Source organism: Anomalospiza imberbis, chromosome 3 (genome assembly GCF_031753505.1).
Source record: "Anomalospiza imberbis isolate Cuckoo-Finch-1a 21T00152 chromosome 3, ASM3175350v1, whole genome shotgun sequence".
Classification (NCBI taxonomy): domain Eukaryota; kingdom Metazoa; phylum Chordata; class Aves; order Passeriformes; family Viduidae; genus Anomalospiza; species Anomalospiza imberbis.
The window spans coordinates 77,812,865-77,828,541 of NC_089683.1; the positions used below are offsets into that span (position 1 = coordinate 77,812,865).

Below are 15,677 nucleotides of genomic sequence, written 5' to 3' on the forward strand. Positions count from 1 at the left end.
CGTCCATGATTTCCAGTGTGTTCTTGGTGGCAACACTTCCCTTCTGTGAAGTTTAACGTTATCTAATATTAGGTAATTTACACAACTATTTTTGATACTTGAACTTGTAAGCTGGGGGTGGTTCCAAGAGTTTTTTTGTGTCGGGCCTGATCTCTAAATTTTGGAATGAATGACAAGAATTTGGGAGAAGGCCAATAGGGTATCAGCTCCTTCTTGAGCACTGTTAGGAACCCCACCACTTTCCATACACTCCCAGTACTTTTATCACATGTTGGACCAGGGAGAAGGATCAGTTCTCCACCCTCTAACAAGCTTAAACTTTTCATGCAACAGTATGAAACAGTATGCTTAAAAGACTAGAGTCCTTTACCATATGCTTTCTCTTCAGAAAGCTTTATTTCATTTCCCCAGTAAAATTTTCAAAAAGTCTCTGACCTTGTAATTTAATCAATTCTGTTGCAGGGTGGGGTATTATCACCTTCAGCTCTGCAGTTTGGTATGCTAATTCCTTAACAGAAGGGCAGGGCTGAGTGTGAGTGTTCAAGGGCACTTAATGATTACAAAATCAATAATGATAAATCAACCATATGCTAAAAACTTCCCATGTGCTGTTTGAATGAAAATGGCTTGGAGAGTGCCTATGCACATCTAAAGTGCTACCCTGCATAGAAGCTTTGACTACCCCAAACTGGTCAGTAGCCAGTCAAGACTCACATGGCACCTGAGAGGCACTGTCTGAGTAATAATGGCAAAGTGACCACAGTTCATGGCAGAAGGCAGTAACAGTGCCCTTCAGATCTGGAATATTTGCATCCAATGCCATTCATGACACATTCTGATGGCAATGTGGTTGTTCAAATCCAAACTCATGTCCTGAAGGCAGGGTAGCACAGAAGTGGCAGCAGAAAGAACACCCAGGTACATGCAGTTCAGAGTTGCTGTACTGGAAGGAGAGGCAGGCTGCACAGTACTCAAGGGCTGCAGCACAAAATAACAAAATGGGAGCAAGTTTGCACCAAGAGGTAGCAATCATCAGCCCTCGTACCTGGTGGGATAATCAGAGGTAACTGTTTATGTGGAAGAACTTAGTGAATATTTTGTTTTGAACCATTGTTGACTCCCCGATTGTGGAGGTCTTGGAAGTGTTTCACGTGCTTTTTGCCACGGGGACTGGATTCATAAACATTGGTAAATAACTGAAGGCATGTTCATGAATCACTACTTAGGCACATTACAAAGTTTTGATTTAACAACATTTTGCTTTAGGAAACCCACAGGGTTATTGTTGATTTTATGCAGTGTAAATGTTTCTTTTACTATATACTTGCCTGGGAACATAAGTTGTCAACATAAAAAAGCTAGAAAGCTGTGGTTCATTTTTGTTCCTCCTACTCTTGTAATTCTCTCTCTTGTTTATAAAGCCTTCCACTAATGTATTTTATTTGGAAGCTTAATAACGGAGACAGCACAGTGTAAAAGAATCTTTAACTAGAGGCTTCTGAGAGGCAGAACAAAGTAACAGAAGGATGAATATCAGTCTTCCTTGACTGTAAGTAAATAAAACCCTGGTGACAGTCTCCCTGCCACTGCTCTGCCACTTAAGGAAGCAAGGAGAATAGTCCTTACTGAAGTACATATTCTTGTTGAAAATGTAAAAGGCACAATATTGAGCATATGTAGTGATTCACCTTCCACTTTCATGTATGCACTCTTTTTTCCATACTGCTCTTCTGCTCACTTTCCCCCCACCCAATACTCCTTAGGCTTTGAACTCATTTACCCAAGCTGTCAAATTCCTATGAAGGAGAAGCCTTTATCCAGGACTATTTTATCAAACACAAGGAAAATGAAATCTCGGTACCTGAATTAAAACATAGCATTGATTTCTGTAGAAAATTAAAAACTGAACTTTTCCTTTATGTTTTGGCTGCTGAAAATCATGGGTGCACCTGGAATACAGCCAAGTCATATGCAGGTTGCAAGAGACACCTGGAGGTGACCGCATCCCAACACCTGCTCCGAACAGGTCAGATTGTTCAGTGCTTTTGTTCCTGTCAAATTTGGAATGCCTCCAAGGGTGAAAATCCCACTTCCTCTCTAGACCCCTGTCCCAGAATCTCAATACCTCGGTGGAGAACTAATTTCTCCTCATATCTAACCTTAACTTCTCTTGTTACAATTTGGGTCCTTATATTTTGTCCTTCACCTGCTGCTTCTCCGCGACAACTCTGGGTCCATTTTCCCTCAGCTTTTCAGTGGTTTAACTGTAGACAGCAATAAGATCCCACCCTTTACTCTTTCCTCTCCAGGATGAAGATGCTTCTTCGCCTTCCTCGTACACCACATGTCCCAGCCAGCAGCTTGGTGGCCCTGTACCTCCAAGGCTGGGCCCGCTGCAGGCTGTCTTCTACCAGCAAGGCCAGAAGTGGCAGTGGCAATCCAGGCGTGGTCTCAGGAGCGCTGAGGAGAGTGAAGAATCCCTTTCCTCAGGCTGCTGGCTGAAGTTCTCGCTGCAGGGCTTTGTACGGGCTGTATAACCCAGCTGGCCTTCGCTGTAAGGACGCGGTGCTGTCACCGGCTGAGCCGAGGAGCTCAGGGCAGCCTCTGCAGGGCTGCTCTCGCTCCCTTTGGCATCCAGTCTGCGCTGGCGCACAGGGCTGCTCCTGCTGCATGCAGGACTCGGCCTCGGTCGAGCTCAGCTTGCAGCTGCACACTCGGGCAATAGGTGGCACTGATGGACGAGGTAGTTTGCGTTGTCCCCGAGAAAACGTCACTGCGGAAGAGAAGGCCAGAGAGGAGAAACTGGGATTGTGCTCTCACTGGGAGCAGCGGCCAGGCAAGGGCGAGCAGACATGTGGCGGGAGATCCTTCCAAACGCATGGTGAGATCTCCTCGGCACGGGGAGCGGGGACTCCAGACTGGGCTCCCTGGGCTTGGGGCTGCGTGAAAGCCCCGGGAGGGTCACCAGGTGGTGGGAGGGTGGGAGCAGGCAGCTGAGCTCTGCTGAGCATGAGTGCGGAGGAGGTGTTGATCCACTGAGCCTTGTTTTGTGTCGCTCCGAGAGCTGCTTCTGGGACAGGCTTGCTTTGTTAGCAGCGCAGGGTTTGTGCTAGTGCCTTCGTAGCCGGTTCCGTAGCTCTGCTCATCGACCTCCAGGATGTAAGTGCAGGGGGCTATTCCTACCTGTTATATAAGCTGTTTGTTCTTAGGAGCCCTGTTCTTCCATGTCTGGAAGTGATTTAAGGGGGAAAAAAATCACACAATCGGCTGTCTCAGCAAATGTTAGCAAATTGCCTTGGAGGTTACTGAGATATCCAGTACAGGCTCCAGGTTCAGGACTAAAGGCAGCAGAGGGAAACAATTCTAGGTGATAACAAACACCCAGTGGAGTTGGTATTTCATGGATTAGCAAGTGGTTTTCCTTTTTGGTACTTGTTCTGGTTTGTTTTCTCAAAGTACTATTGTACCAAAGAACTTCCTAATGTAGCTGTGTCCCACAAGGCAGAGTAACAAGGCTTGCTTCTATTGTTGCTAGATTTTAGATTGTGCTTTTGTACCAGAAGCTACTAGGCTTAAAGGGAACCGAGGAGGATACTTTCTTTTCCTAGCAGACGGAAGACCTAAAGGCTTGATATCCAGTCAGGAATAGCTAAAAGTGTCAAAGGTACAGCAGCTCCTTAAACTCTGGACAGGGAAGGATCCACAAGCCTCTGCTGGTGCCAGCCCTGCAGCACGATCAGTACCACATGGCTGGGAGCAGAACAGCCCTGGAGCTCGGAACTGCCCTGCTGAGGCTGTGCACCTATTGCAACACAGCAGTCAAAGTAAACAATTTTCTTGGCTGAAGTTACACGGCTGCTCACAGGATGAAACACCGCAAGGACACCTATGCAGTTGTTTACTGCCTTTCATCTAAGTTGTGCTGAAGGAGGGAATATTATGGCAACAAATTATCTAGCTAAAGCACAGCCCAGAAACACTTTTTTTGTACAGAGGCAGTGCTTTGTGAGCCCCTCTCTGCCCATCCTATCCAAAGAATAGGAAAAATAATGGCAGACGTTGCCAGGTGGCTAAAGAGCTTCTGATCACATCCCTGGGCAATGAGTGGTGCTGGCAGGGGACATTCTTTGCACCATCCAGAAGGGCTGGAATAGGACAACACTGTCAGACTGTAAGGATGTTTTGTTTTTTCCCCTTTTGTAGGGAGAGCATCATGTCCCGGATCAGGTGAGTGGAACAGCTGTTCTGTGCTGCGGCCTCCTCTTTTGGTTAGTGCCCTGATTGGGGCACAGCATCATCCCTTCTGTACTCTGGATGACAACAGCAACAAAATCTTTACTCACAGCCCCCTTGCAGCCCCCTGCAGGAGCCCCAGACACCTCTACTAATCCCCAGGGGAAGCTGGAGAACTTGAAACACAAGTCAGAGGGATGGGAAGGTACACTACATTTAGGACTGCACGTCTGTCAACTCCAGCTCTGGCAACTTGGCTCCCACACCTCAAGTGTGGGACCTTGCTGTTCAGAACAGAAACAGGGGCACCAGCAGACACTCCTTACGTGAGAGCTACGGGGGAGAGCCAGGATTGCCCTAAGAGATGATTGAATCTGTAGGGGAGCTGTGTATGAAACACTGGCAAGAGGAACATGTCCAGCACATGCAGTTCTCTTCAGCAGTTGAAGACTTTTGTCTCTCCTCCTGCTCCTCAGCCCATTCTGCCATGCAGTTTTTATTCCTGGACAAGTCCAGTTGCTACTGTCTCATTCACTGCAGTACCTGCCTCAAAGTAGCTTGGCCCATATCCTATTGAACTTTCTCCCCCTGGGCATCCTGGTTCACAAGGAAAGGGACAAGGAAGACTTGTGATCAGCAAGTCCTGATCAGCAAGGACTTGAGAGCCCTAAGAAGCCTTGGTAGATAGAACCCTGCCCCAAATCTTACCTGTGATCTTCAAAAATAACAGAAATGCCCAGTCCGTGCTGACTGCTTGGGATTTGGAGGCATTTGTCCCTGCTCATTCCCTATGGATGTGCAAACAAGCCTCAGCATAAGTCCCTTTGACGCTGCTGTTGTTGAACACAAGCAATTTTGTGCCTCCCCAGGCCTTTTGACTATTCTCAGAAGAATGCAGTCCTGGTCCCTGTGGCTGCCCTGGGGGTTGGAGGGATGCTGCTTTACTGGCTCAGATCTGGACGCAAGATCGAGACTATTGATGTGGGCGATGGGTGGTGGGGCGCAGGCGAAAGGCCCCCCAAAGGGAAAGAAGACACAAGCATCCGTCCCTTCAAGATTGAAACATCTGACAAAGAAATCGAGGTACCACTGGCTGGGGGATAAGGAGGGGCAGAAAGCTGCAAGGGGAGGCAGTCCATCAGCCACCTCACTGCCTCGAGGTGATGCCTTGGGGGTGATAGCAGGGCACTTCCATGTGCCAGGGCAGCTACCCACCTCCATTAGATGATGCTCTGGCTCACCATTTATGAAGGGGATTTGAGCTCCAGTCCCTTACAATGTCCCCTATAGACTTTCTGAGACAGCAGCCCCACTGTGCAAGCTGGGGCTTCTCCTGCAGAAAGGCCACGCTTTGAGCAGCAGACTTTGACAGTGGGTCTGTGGATGGTGGAGGAGGGCAGGAGGGCATTGGGACAGCAGTGGCACCAGTAGGGCAGGACTGAGGGGCTTCCACAGAGGAAAGGGCTGTAAGACTGAAGAAGGATGGTGTCTTGACTGAGTCATAGCTCCTCCATCCCTGCATGCCTGTCTCTAATTATCTGACCAAGCAGCAGCCAGCAGCTCAAGGTGAGATTCTTATTCTCCCAGCCAGCAGTGCTGCCAAGCTCCTAGTGCCAAAAACCCTGAAGTGAGTTAGCAGCAAGCCAAGAGTAGGACCCAGTACTCCTGGGTGCCCATGGGGAACTTGTAACTTGTAGAAAGTTGTATTCCCCATATAAACAATCCAGGCAGTCAATTAGAGTATGGCACTTCTTCAGGAGGGCTTGTGGTGTCCCAGAGAGCAATACAAAAGCCAACAGAGCCAGGAGAGCCTGTCTGTGCCTGCCCTGGCACAGGGCACCTGCCAGCAGCTGGCCAGCCTGGCAAGAAGGGCTTCTTTCCACAGGATCTGCATCAGCGCCTGGATCGGTTCCGCTTCACACAGCCCGTGGAAGGAGCTGCCTTCCACTACGGCTTCAACTCCAGCTACCTGCGGAAGGTGGTGGCCTACTGGAGGAATCAGTTTGACTGGCGCAAGCAAGTGGAAGTGCTGAACAAATACCCCCACTTCCACACCACCATTGAAGGTGAGGGGGGCTCTGTGCCTTGAACAGGTCTCACGCAGAAGTGCACAGCAAGAAGGGGGAGATGTAAAAAGTGACAATATTTGAGATAACCTATGCATAACAGCTTAGTGATACAAGTGAAATACAACTACTGGAGGCTCTATTATTAATAACCTTATAGGGATTAAGACCATTACACAGTGGCAATAAGATTAGGTCTGCTTCAAGATGGGCTTCATTTAGCTCTGAACCCATGCTAACTAACGATGAGGTGCTCTTCAGTGATTGCCTTGAAGCCACCTTTGAAAACTGTGAAATTTAGCCAGACTGAGGCTGGAATATCCCTCCCCACCGCACAGTAGTTTAGCCAGGTGAGTTTAGCCAGACTTTACATAAATGATTTCTAGATTAGGGTAGCCAGACTTTACATAAATGATGTCTAGACTAGGATAGAAAGACTTTACATAAGTGATCTCTATGTTAGACTTCTATCATTCCCTTTTTCATGTTTCTCTTTTAACTACTGTAATGTTTTTGCATATATCTTACCCACATTATGCTATTCATTCAAGTGCAGTTCTTACTTACATACAGTAACACCAGGAGATGGATGCTAATCTCCAATGACCCCAATAACTGTGGCTGGGGCCAATATCTCTCTCTGTATGTAAAAGATGAGACAACTGATACTATGCCAGGCATCCCGTTTCAGCCAAGCATCTTCTTGCAGTGGGCTGATTGTGGAACTTCTGCTGCAGATGCTAATTACAGTTTTGCCTTCCTCCTTCTACAGAATGCAGAGCAGAAACTGTGGTCACAGACCTTTAATTTTTCTTTCTTGGATGTGTGGCAGGGATTGATATCCATTTTATCCATGTGAAGCCATCTTATGTTCCTCATGGTCAAGCGGTTCGACCTCTGTTGATGGTCCATGGCTGGCCCGGCTCCTTCTATGAGTTCTACAAGATCATCCCTCTGCTCACGGAGCCAGCCAAGCACGGCCTGAATGAGGGTGATGTGGTGTTTGAGGTCATCTGCCCCTCCATCCCAGGATACGGTTTCTCAGAGGCCCCTCACCAGAAAGGTAAGCAATGAAAAAGCTCTGTTGGAATTGCAGTTTTTGGAGTAACACCTCAACCATCCCAGGCAGCCCTGGGCACCGCAGTTTGTAGTGCAGATGCCTGGCTCTTCACTAAGGCCCATGTGGATGAGGCTCTGGGGCAGGCTGTGGAGATTTGCAACACAATGTTAACTGGAAGACAGGTCTGATTTCACTTTCCAATTAATTTCTTTCATCTTGTGCTCAGTTTCTTTCCAAGGAGTGAGGCAGAGCAGCATTGTACACTGTCCCTTCCCACAGCTCCACATACACATGCCCCGGTCAGGTCACAGTCTTTGGCCAGGGGAGCAAGACTAGGACCAACAGGTCTCCTGTGTTTCCCTTTACCTACAGAGTTTGACTCCATAGCAACTGCTCGGATATTTCATAAGCTGATGAACAGATTGGGCTTCAAGGAATACTACCTACAGGGAGGAGACTGGGGATCTCGCGTTGCCACAAACATGGCCCAGATGCTGCCACAGTAAGTAGCAAAGAAAATCAGTGCAGAAAAGCTGCCTCCAGTTCCTACCCTACCTTCTGGCTCCATAGTCCTACCTTCTGTTTGCCTGCTTCTCATCCCCTTCTGCTCTGTTTCCTTCAGGGACAACCCCATCCTGCATATTCAATTGCATTCATATGCTTTGTATTGAATTTTTTTTTTTTTTTATCATGATGAACCGGAAGGGCTTGGTGTATTTGATTCAGTCTAGTGTTTATCTCACAGCTGCAGTCAGACTTGTTTTCTAGAAAACTTGGAGACAGAAAATTGCTGGATTTAACCCTCTATTCCTTAACTTACTTTTAGGTCTGTGAAAGGGCTTCATCTGAATCTTGTTTTCATCACCACAGAAGGTTTGGGAAAGGTGATTAGTACAATGCTTGGGGCTTATGTACCATGGCTTGTAGGCTTCAGTAGGGAAGATGCTCGACGTCTCTACCCTTTCATGCAGAAGAACATATATGATGTCCTGCGAGAGTCTGGATACTTACACATCCAAGCCACCAAACCAGACACTGCAGGTAATGTACCTTCTCTATTTCCCTGTGAACATGGTACACTAATCACTCGTGGTACATGAAAACAAAAGCCAGCCAAATTTAAGAAGCAATGAGTTCTGGTGACTTGCGTACAAGATTCATGTGGGCAATGAGCTCATGGGGACGAGAACTGTATAAAATGAAGTCAAAAGAAACCACTCAAAAAAAAATGGAAATTTCAACTATAACTTTTCAAGGTCTTTTTAATAGCACGCCACTTTCCTTGAGAATTAAGCCCTTTCCATATAGTCTCTCAAAAGGTAAACACAGGGTTCTGAAATTGAAGCTTTGAGAAGTAAATGTGGCTGAAAACAAGAAAAATACCACAAGCAAAGAGGTGCAATATGAAAGTTGCAAAAAGGTAGACAAAGTTCAAACACCTGAAAAGCCAGAATGCTGATGTCCTGAGGCCAGGGGTGAAGATAAAGACTGTGGAGAAAGATATGGCCATTTCATAAAGCTTAAAGGAAGTATTTGCATCAGTCTCCGCTAGAGAGGATTCTGGGCTATTGCTTTATTGAAATAATCCCTCATCAGGAAAGACAACAGAGCTGTCTCAGGCTGGTGTCAGATTTGGAGACCAGAGAACAAACAGTCTCCCATCCTGGTAATTCACTAAAGGAGAAGAAGAAACAGTTCAAACTGCAATATCAATGAATGCCTAGATTATTGCTTGAAGTGATTGCAAACCCAAAGAATTAAAAGGAGATAAACAATATGCCAGGTGAGGGAGAGTTGTGGTGGTGGTGGTGTTTTTGGTTGCTTGGGTGTTTTTAAGGGCCAAAAAGTGTAGGTATCCAGAGAAAAATGAAGATTAGTATGTCTATTCTCTGAACAAGAATCTGACAGAATTGTTTAAACAAGGAGAATTGATTTACAGGGGAAAATATCACAGGGACATCATGCTTCAAGAATCAGAGCTCTGGCAGAACGAAATAGCTATAGGCCCACTAATGGAACTTTTATAATTTCAAAAAATATTTTGTTGAGACCACTTCCCCAGAATTCTTAAGAAATTGAACTGCCTTAAGAAAATTATTAAAACTAGACAATGTGAGAATCCAAGCACAGGAATAAATCCATGAGTTCCAGGGGAGGGAGAGAAGCACAAAAATCTGACACCTATACCCTTTAACAAGATCCTAACTTCTTTATGAATAAAAGTTAATAATTAGATGTAAAATTGACAGCTATCCAAGCTTTGGTTTATAAGTGACTGGTTGATAAAAACAGCCAATAAAACCTGATATCAACAAAGTTCAGAGCAGTTTAAGAAAGTCACAGTTCAACTGGGTTCAAGTTTGGCTGCTACCCTATGAGAGAATCCATGAGTCAAGGGTAGTGCTCTCAAAAATCATCTGGATCAAAGATTAAGGTAAATTTGCAATCTCTTAAAAAAAAAAAAAACCAAAAAGCAAAACCACAGAATCCATTATATACATGATATGCTGAATCTGTTGCATTCCTGTTAGCCGTGTTATATAAATATATTTTAGAATCAGAATACATCCCATCCTAAGGACAGTGCTCCCAAATATTTTACCTGAAATTTCTTTTCAGACTGCCATCTCTTTACATCTGAATTTGCTCCTTCTGCCACACATCACCAAGAAGCCAATAGAACTTCTTTAGCTCTCAGTTTCTTTTGCATAGGAATCAGGTGAATTTGTGGTGCCCTCAGTTACAGCCAGAATTCCTTTGCAGGGAATTTGTCGCAAATAAAGCACCATAAGGGATAGATAAATACAGACTCTCTACTGAATTCTCTAGAAAACTCCAAACTCTTCATGAAAGTTCAGTTGCCTGGCACTGAAGCATTGCAGTGCTAGGCAACTGCAACAGCTCTTCTCAATTAGGTTGTGGACTGAATGACTCCCCCGTGGGGCTTGCTGCATATATTATGGAGAAATTCTCAACCTGGACAGACAAATCATTTCTGTATAAAGATGATGGAGGCTTGGAAAGGTAAGATGTTAGGTTATGACCTTATTCCATGAGAAGTCTCATTAAAAGAATGACTGGTGGGAACTAATATGAGGATACAGGTAAAATACTGGCCTGTCAAAGCTGAAATTTAAGGAAGAAAGGCTGACATGACAAGCACTAGTTTAAACTTACAGCAAACTGCCTGCACATTGCTGCTTCAGCACCTGGTAGTTTTGCTCTGAACACACAGGTGCCAATTAATTTGCTGCTTGAAAATAAGTGGAGATTAAGAGGGACAGCAGTTCTTCAGGGCATGAGCCCAGTATAGAGCACCGAGGAACAGCTTCCAGTTAAATTTCTTCCTCTCTCCCAACAGCAAATACTCTCTTGATGAACTTTTGACCAATGTGATGATTTACTGGGTGACATCATCCATTGTGTCCTCAATGCGATACTACAAAGAAAACTTTTCCAAGGACCCAAGAATTCATAACAGGTAATTATATGGCAAATTGCAAGGTAGATTTGCAAATGAGGTTGAAACATTTGCCTATATCAACAGTTAATCACTTACAACAGAACATTTAATTAGTTCTAAGAAAAATGAAAGTTCAAACTCTTACTTGCTTTTGATAATTATAGTTAAGGGTCACTTTTCTTTTGAACCTAATGCACACAAGGTAGCTTGCAGCCAAGACAATGCAAAAGACTTATCAAAGCACCAAGCACAGTCTTGTGTTCAAAACACAAGTCTATATACTTATTCACCAAACAAATGTGACTTGTAGCCCAGTTCAGTGAAAACAAAACAGAAGATCATGGGTACATCTCAGAGAGAAGTTTAAACTGAACTAGGAAGGCTACTACTTGCAGGAGGATAAGCTAAGAACTACAAGAGTTAAGCACAAACCTGGGGTAGCAGTTTGGAGAGCAGTACTTGAAACCCAGCATCTTGTGACAGCTGGTACATTAAGATGATGCTAAGAGAGGCTGACCACAAAATGCTGCTGAGCAAAATTCTCCAAGTAACTGAGCATCTGAACAAGTGGGGGAGTCTTTTTCTTGGTGGACTGAACCAGCCCCTTTCCTCTCCAGAGGGCCACTTGGTATGCATTTGGTGCCAAATTCTAAAGCAAACAGGAGCTGGCTCATTTCTCAAAGAGGTGCTGCATCTTGTAATGTAGCACAACACTGCAGCTTACAAAAGTTAAGCTCAAAGATGGGGAACATTTCAAGAGCAACCTATGTACAAAGTTGGCTCTACTTTGCACCTCTACAGATATCTTCAAAAACTCAATGATACCTGAATAGAAATTAAACTCCTCAGTGGAATGCAGACTAGGAGGTGCACTGCACAAAGTGGGGAAAACTTCTCCAGCTGAATGTTCCCAGAGACAGAGGTTTTTATAGACTTCTCCCAGGACTTGTTTCAACAATGCAATTAACTTATGTCTTCTAGGGTTGGAGTATACGTTCCCACAGGGATTGCAGCTTTTCCTCAGGAGATTGTACATGTACCACGTGTCTGGGCAAAGGATGTCTACAAGAACATCATCACTTACACTTACATGCCACGTGGAGGGCATTTTGCTGCCTTTGAGGAACCAAAGCTCCTGGCACAAGACATCATGCAGTTTGTCCGAAAAGTGGAACAGCTGTGAGCCTGCAGTTGAAATATATGCACAGAATGGGAACAAGTGGTTCTACCAGTGGCAGAACCTCTAGACTGGATTTGTTTAATCCCTCAAAATAATCACATATAGCAACCAGCATTTTATTTTGATAATAATTACAGAACTGATTTTTAAAATAAAGTTCTAAATGTTTTCATAAGAAAAAAAACAAAAAATCCAAAAAGCATCTTGTGTTCCTTTGTTCCCAGCACCGTATCATTGCTGCATTCATAGTTCAAGTACAACAGAATATGTAAACAGTTTATTGCAGTAACATTGCACTCATCTGACGAAGAGCGGTGAAGAGAACTGGTCAATGCTTCTGTTTAAAGACTTATTTAAACACTTGGGCACCTGCATTCTTAAACATGTGTCACAAGCAGTTTTGGTGGAAGCATAAAGGGTTCTAATCTCCTGAGCACAAACACTCCTACATTCAAGTTATATTTCCTTCAAGAGACCTGAGGTTTCATATTCAAGTGGGCAGCTGCACATAAGGCAGCTTTCTTCACTCAAAGTTTTTCCCCTAGAACGAGCTTAAGAAGCAGCTACTGCACATTGTAAACAGATATTAATGGATACTACAGCAGAGAGGGCACTCTAGTGTTCTCCAAGCTCAAAAACATCAAATTAAGTTCCTACTACTTCATCTCATTCCATTCGAAAAGGTCAAAGTTAAAATATGCACCAAGCATAGAGGGTTACTTCAACCTTCACCCTTTTCACAAAGGATTTTTACCACCCCATTTTTGACTAGTAACAGAAAGCACCCTCACCACCAATAAGTTCACTTTTCTCTTCAAATGGGATGGAGTTATTTCAAGCTACTGAAAGCTCATTACAGCACAGATAATAGTCCAGCTGACTGAAGACAACTCCAGCAGATATCTAGTTCTAACACACTGCTCTCAGGGCTTCTCTCCCTGTCCTGTTCTGCAGTAGACACCAGCCCAGAAGAACAGGCTCAAGTTCTGATTCTAAGTAATACAGTCTGACTAAGAACAGGAATTTGTCAGGTAAAGATAGTGCTAAACTTGATCGCATTCCCCTGATTTCTATGCATTTCAGAAATGTTTAAGTCAAAGTTTCTTCCTCGAGTGAGAGTAATCTTCCATTATTGCAGCAGCACTTCTAACTTTCTCTGAAGAGGGTTAGCAAAGAAACTGCTTACCTTTATATCTACCCAATTGTGAGGGCTGTTAGGCAAACAGTAAAAAAAAAAATGGCTTATTGCTACCCTGCCTCCACAGTACCGGTCTCTTTCCCTCTCCAAGACAGAAACAGCTACAAGATTCTTCAGTTGCTGAAAAGTCTTACTTTGGAGTGTTAAGGAACAGAAAGTGAATGATAAGAAAGTGTAATTTTATCAAATAGATGGACAAGCACTTGATTACTCAAGTGGGGTGCACACCATTGCAGCCAAGGCAGTGTCTGGAGCTGCAGCCGTCGCTTGCAGGGCTGCCAGGGGGCCCCTGGAAGCGGCTCCACCCATCTCCACGGCAGCCCTGGCAGCTCCAGCCCTTTGCAAAGGAACCGCCTTCATCCTGCCCCATTCTTTCCCAGCTGGAAATAAATTCCTCTTCCGCAACAATGTTACCTCCGTGTCCCGCTCCAGTTTTGCCCTCTGGTTTTCCTGCTATAGGGAACCTTTCAAGGACTGCAGAAGGTTTTCCTCACAGAGAGTTATTTTGCAGGAAGTAACTTCACCTAAGAGAGCCTATGGGTAACATGGCAAAGACAGGGTCAGAAAACGGCCACATTAAAACTCAGGTGGAGATTGTATGTATCCAGCCTTTACCAGTTCAGCAAGCACACAACAAGGAAGTTTTACTCCCAACACATTAATTCATCCCATGTCACAGAAGAATCCCTAAATCCTAATCCACAGAGGTCCCTAAAGAATCGCTGGACCTGTGTGCAACTGTTCCTTAAAGTGGATTTGTCTTCAACAACAACTCAGGAAATAAGGACAATAGAGAAGCACAGCAAGATACAGGAAGGCAGTAGACACCATGAAGAAAAAAAAAATTCAGACAGACATCGTTCAAAAATACATGGTTACACTTGCTAAAGTTAACACCTAAAGAAAAAAAAAGTAATCAATATTCCAATTAAATTTCCATAGAAACCATTCATTCACTAAAGCCTTTGAGGGTCACTGGTGCTTGGAACCAGACATAGTCCTCCCAAGCAGGTGCCCTGTGCTGTGGAGGTGAGGCACTAACATGGAGGTCTCCATCACAGGACAACTTAACAGTCAGCTTCCTCCCTCGAGTTGGCACTTGGTAGTCGAGCTTGGGCCGGAACCACTCAACACCACAGTCACGGTGGCCCTGGACCAGGACAAGAGTGCCTGTGACAGGGAGAGCCTTAAGTTCACTGAAGACATCAGCAACAAACAGGCGGTGAAAGAGCTGGCGAACACAGGGCGCAGTCTGGAGGCTCTCTTCAGCAGAGCCCTCACAGAACGCTTCCAAATTCAGCTCATAGAGCTCCTTGGGGTTCATGACATTGCCTCCAAGTAGGAAAAGAACCCGAGGAACCAGCGTCAGACTAAACATGACTTCCAGGTGCTGGAACAATCCCTCCAGCTCCATCAGCAGCTGCTGGCACTTTCTGCTTGCCAGGCCCAGGGAATGTGGTTTCTCAATTCCATCTCCATCCTGGAAAACAAAAATTCATATTAACACATTTAGTCATGAACGTGTATTATACCCTGCAGAAAGCATGGCCCATCCCAGAGAGTCAAGGAACAAGCAGTTTGTGTTCATTTTGAGAGCTACAGGTACCCACATGGGGAAGATGCATATCTCTCCACATCAGGAGATACAAGAACACGAAAGCACAATCCATAGCTACTCAGCTGGAATCTGAATCACACTACTGATTAATTCCAATAGGAATTAGAAGCTCATCTTTCAAAGATCAGCCATCTCTCTGAAATCACTTAATAGTATTTTTTTGGTTTTTTGGTGGTTTTTTTTTTTTTTGCTTAGAGGTAACAAACAAAGCAGCGACACGCTTTGAGCGGAAATTAGGAAACAATCAATTAAGAGCAATTTGTCGGCACCTTCAGCAGCCTGAACTTAACGCTGCCTTTGCTTCGTTTTGAAAAGAAGAGGTAACATTTAGGGATGCAGCCACAACAAGCGCTTTACTTTAAAAGCGCCGACACGTTGCTGTACGAGTCCCCGAGCAAGAACAGCAGCTCGCAAGCAAAACCCAAATGCCACGGCCCCCCTAGTCCCCCGGCCCGGGGGCCGCCTCCGAGCACGGGGATGACCCCGCGGCCGCCGCCCCTCACCTGGGCCGCCCGCCGGCAGAAGAAGGCGAGCTGCTCGTAGGGCAGCGGGAGCTGGTTCCGCTGGTGCAGGACGTGCTTCAGGAGCTCGCAGGCGAAGCGGTAGCCGCTGCCCCGGCACACAGCTCCCGGGAACGCCACGGCCACCGCGGGGCTGCCCAGCACAGGCCTGTTCCCCTGGGGCCCCATCCCGCCGCCGCCGCGACCCAGGCCCGCCAGCGCCCGGGAACGAGAAGCCAGTGACGCGCCCCCGCAACGGCCGCCGCGGGTTTAAATGCCGCCGCCGCCGCGGAGCCTCACGGGAGTGGCGCGAGGGTCGCACCGCGCGCCCTCTGGCGGCGGCGGCGGCGCCACCGCTC

General features: G+C 45.7%; 2 protein-coding genes across 3 annotated transcripts; one reads left to right on the forward strand and one right to left on the reverse strand.

Annotated features, from left to right (window-relative positions):
* The first annotated feature begins 2,749 nt into the window (after nucleotides 1-2,749).
* LOC137471167 (epoxide hydrolase 1-like) lies at nucleotides 2,750-12,129 on the forward strand. Of its 2 annotated transcripts, XM_068185268.1 has the most exons (10): nucleotides 2,750-2,881; nucleotides 4,204-4,227; nucleotides 5,103-5,316; nucleotides 6,119-6,299; nucleotides 7,132-7,362; nucleotides 7,732-7,861; nucleotides 8,186-8,400; nucleotides 10,275-10,383; nucleotides 10,721-10,840; nucleotides 11,804-12,129. In XM_068185268.1, the coding sequence occupies exons 1-10, from the start codon at nucleotides 2,853-2,855 to the stop codon at nucleotides 12,003-12,005; spliced, it is 1,455 nt and encodes a 484-aa protein (XP_068041369.1). In that variant the 5' UTR covers nucleotides 2,750-2,852; the 3' UTR covers nucleotides 12,006-12,129. The 2 variants fall into 2 exon arrangements, with proteins under 2 accessions (XP_068041369.1, XP_068041368.1); XM_068185267.1 differs by lacking the exons at nucleotides 4,204-4,227; nucleotides 11,804-12,129 and having other exon boundaries at nucleotides 2,788-2,881; nucleotides 10,721-10,860.
* Nucleotides 12,130-14,059: 1,930 nt separating this feature from the next.
* MAD2L1BP (MAD2L1 binding protein) lies at nucleotides 14,060-15,544 on the reverse strand. Its single transcript, XM_068185272.1, has 2 exons — nucleotides 15,322-15,544; nucleotides 14,060-14,680 (listed from the first exon to the last, which is right to left on the reverse strand). The coding sequence occupies exons 1-2, from the start codon at nucleotides 15,505-15,507 to the stop codon at nucleotides 14,150-14,152; spliced, it is 717 nt and encodes a 238-aa protein (XP_068041373.1). The 5' UTR covers nucleotides 15,508-15,544; the 3' UTR covers nucleotides 14,060-14,149.
* Between the last annotated feature and the right edge of the window lie 133 nt (nucleotides 15,545-15,677).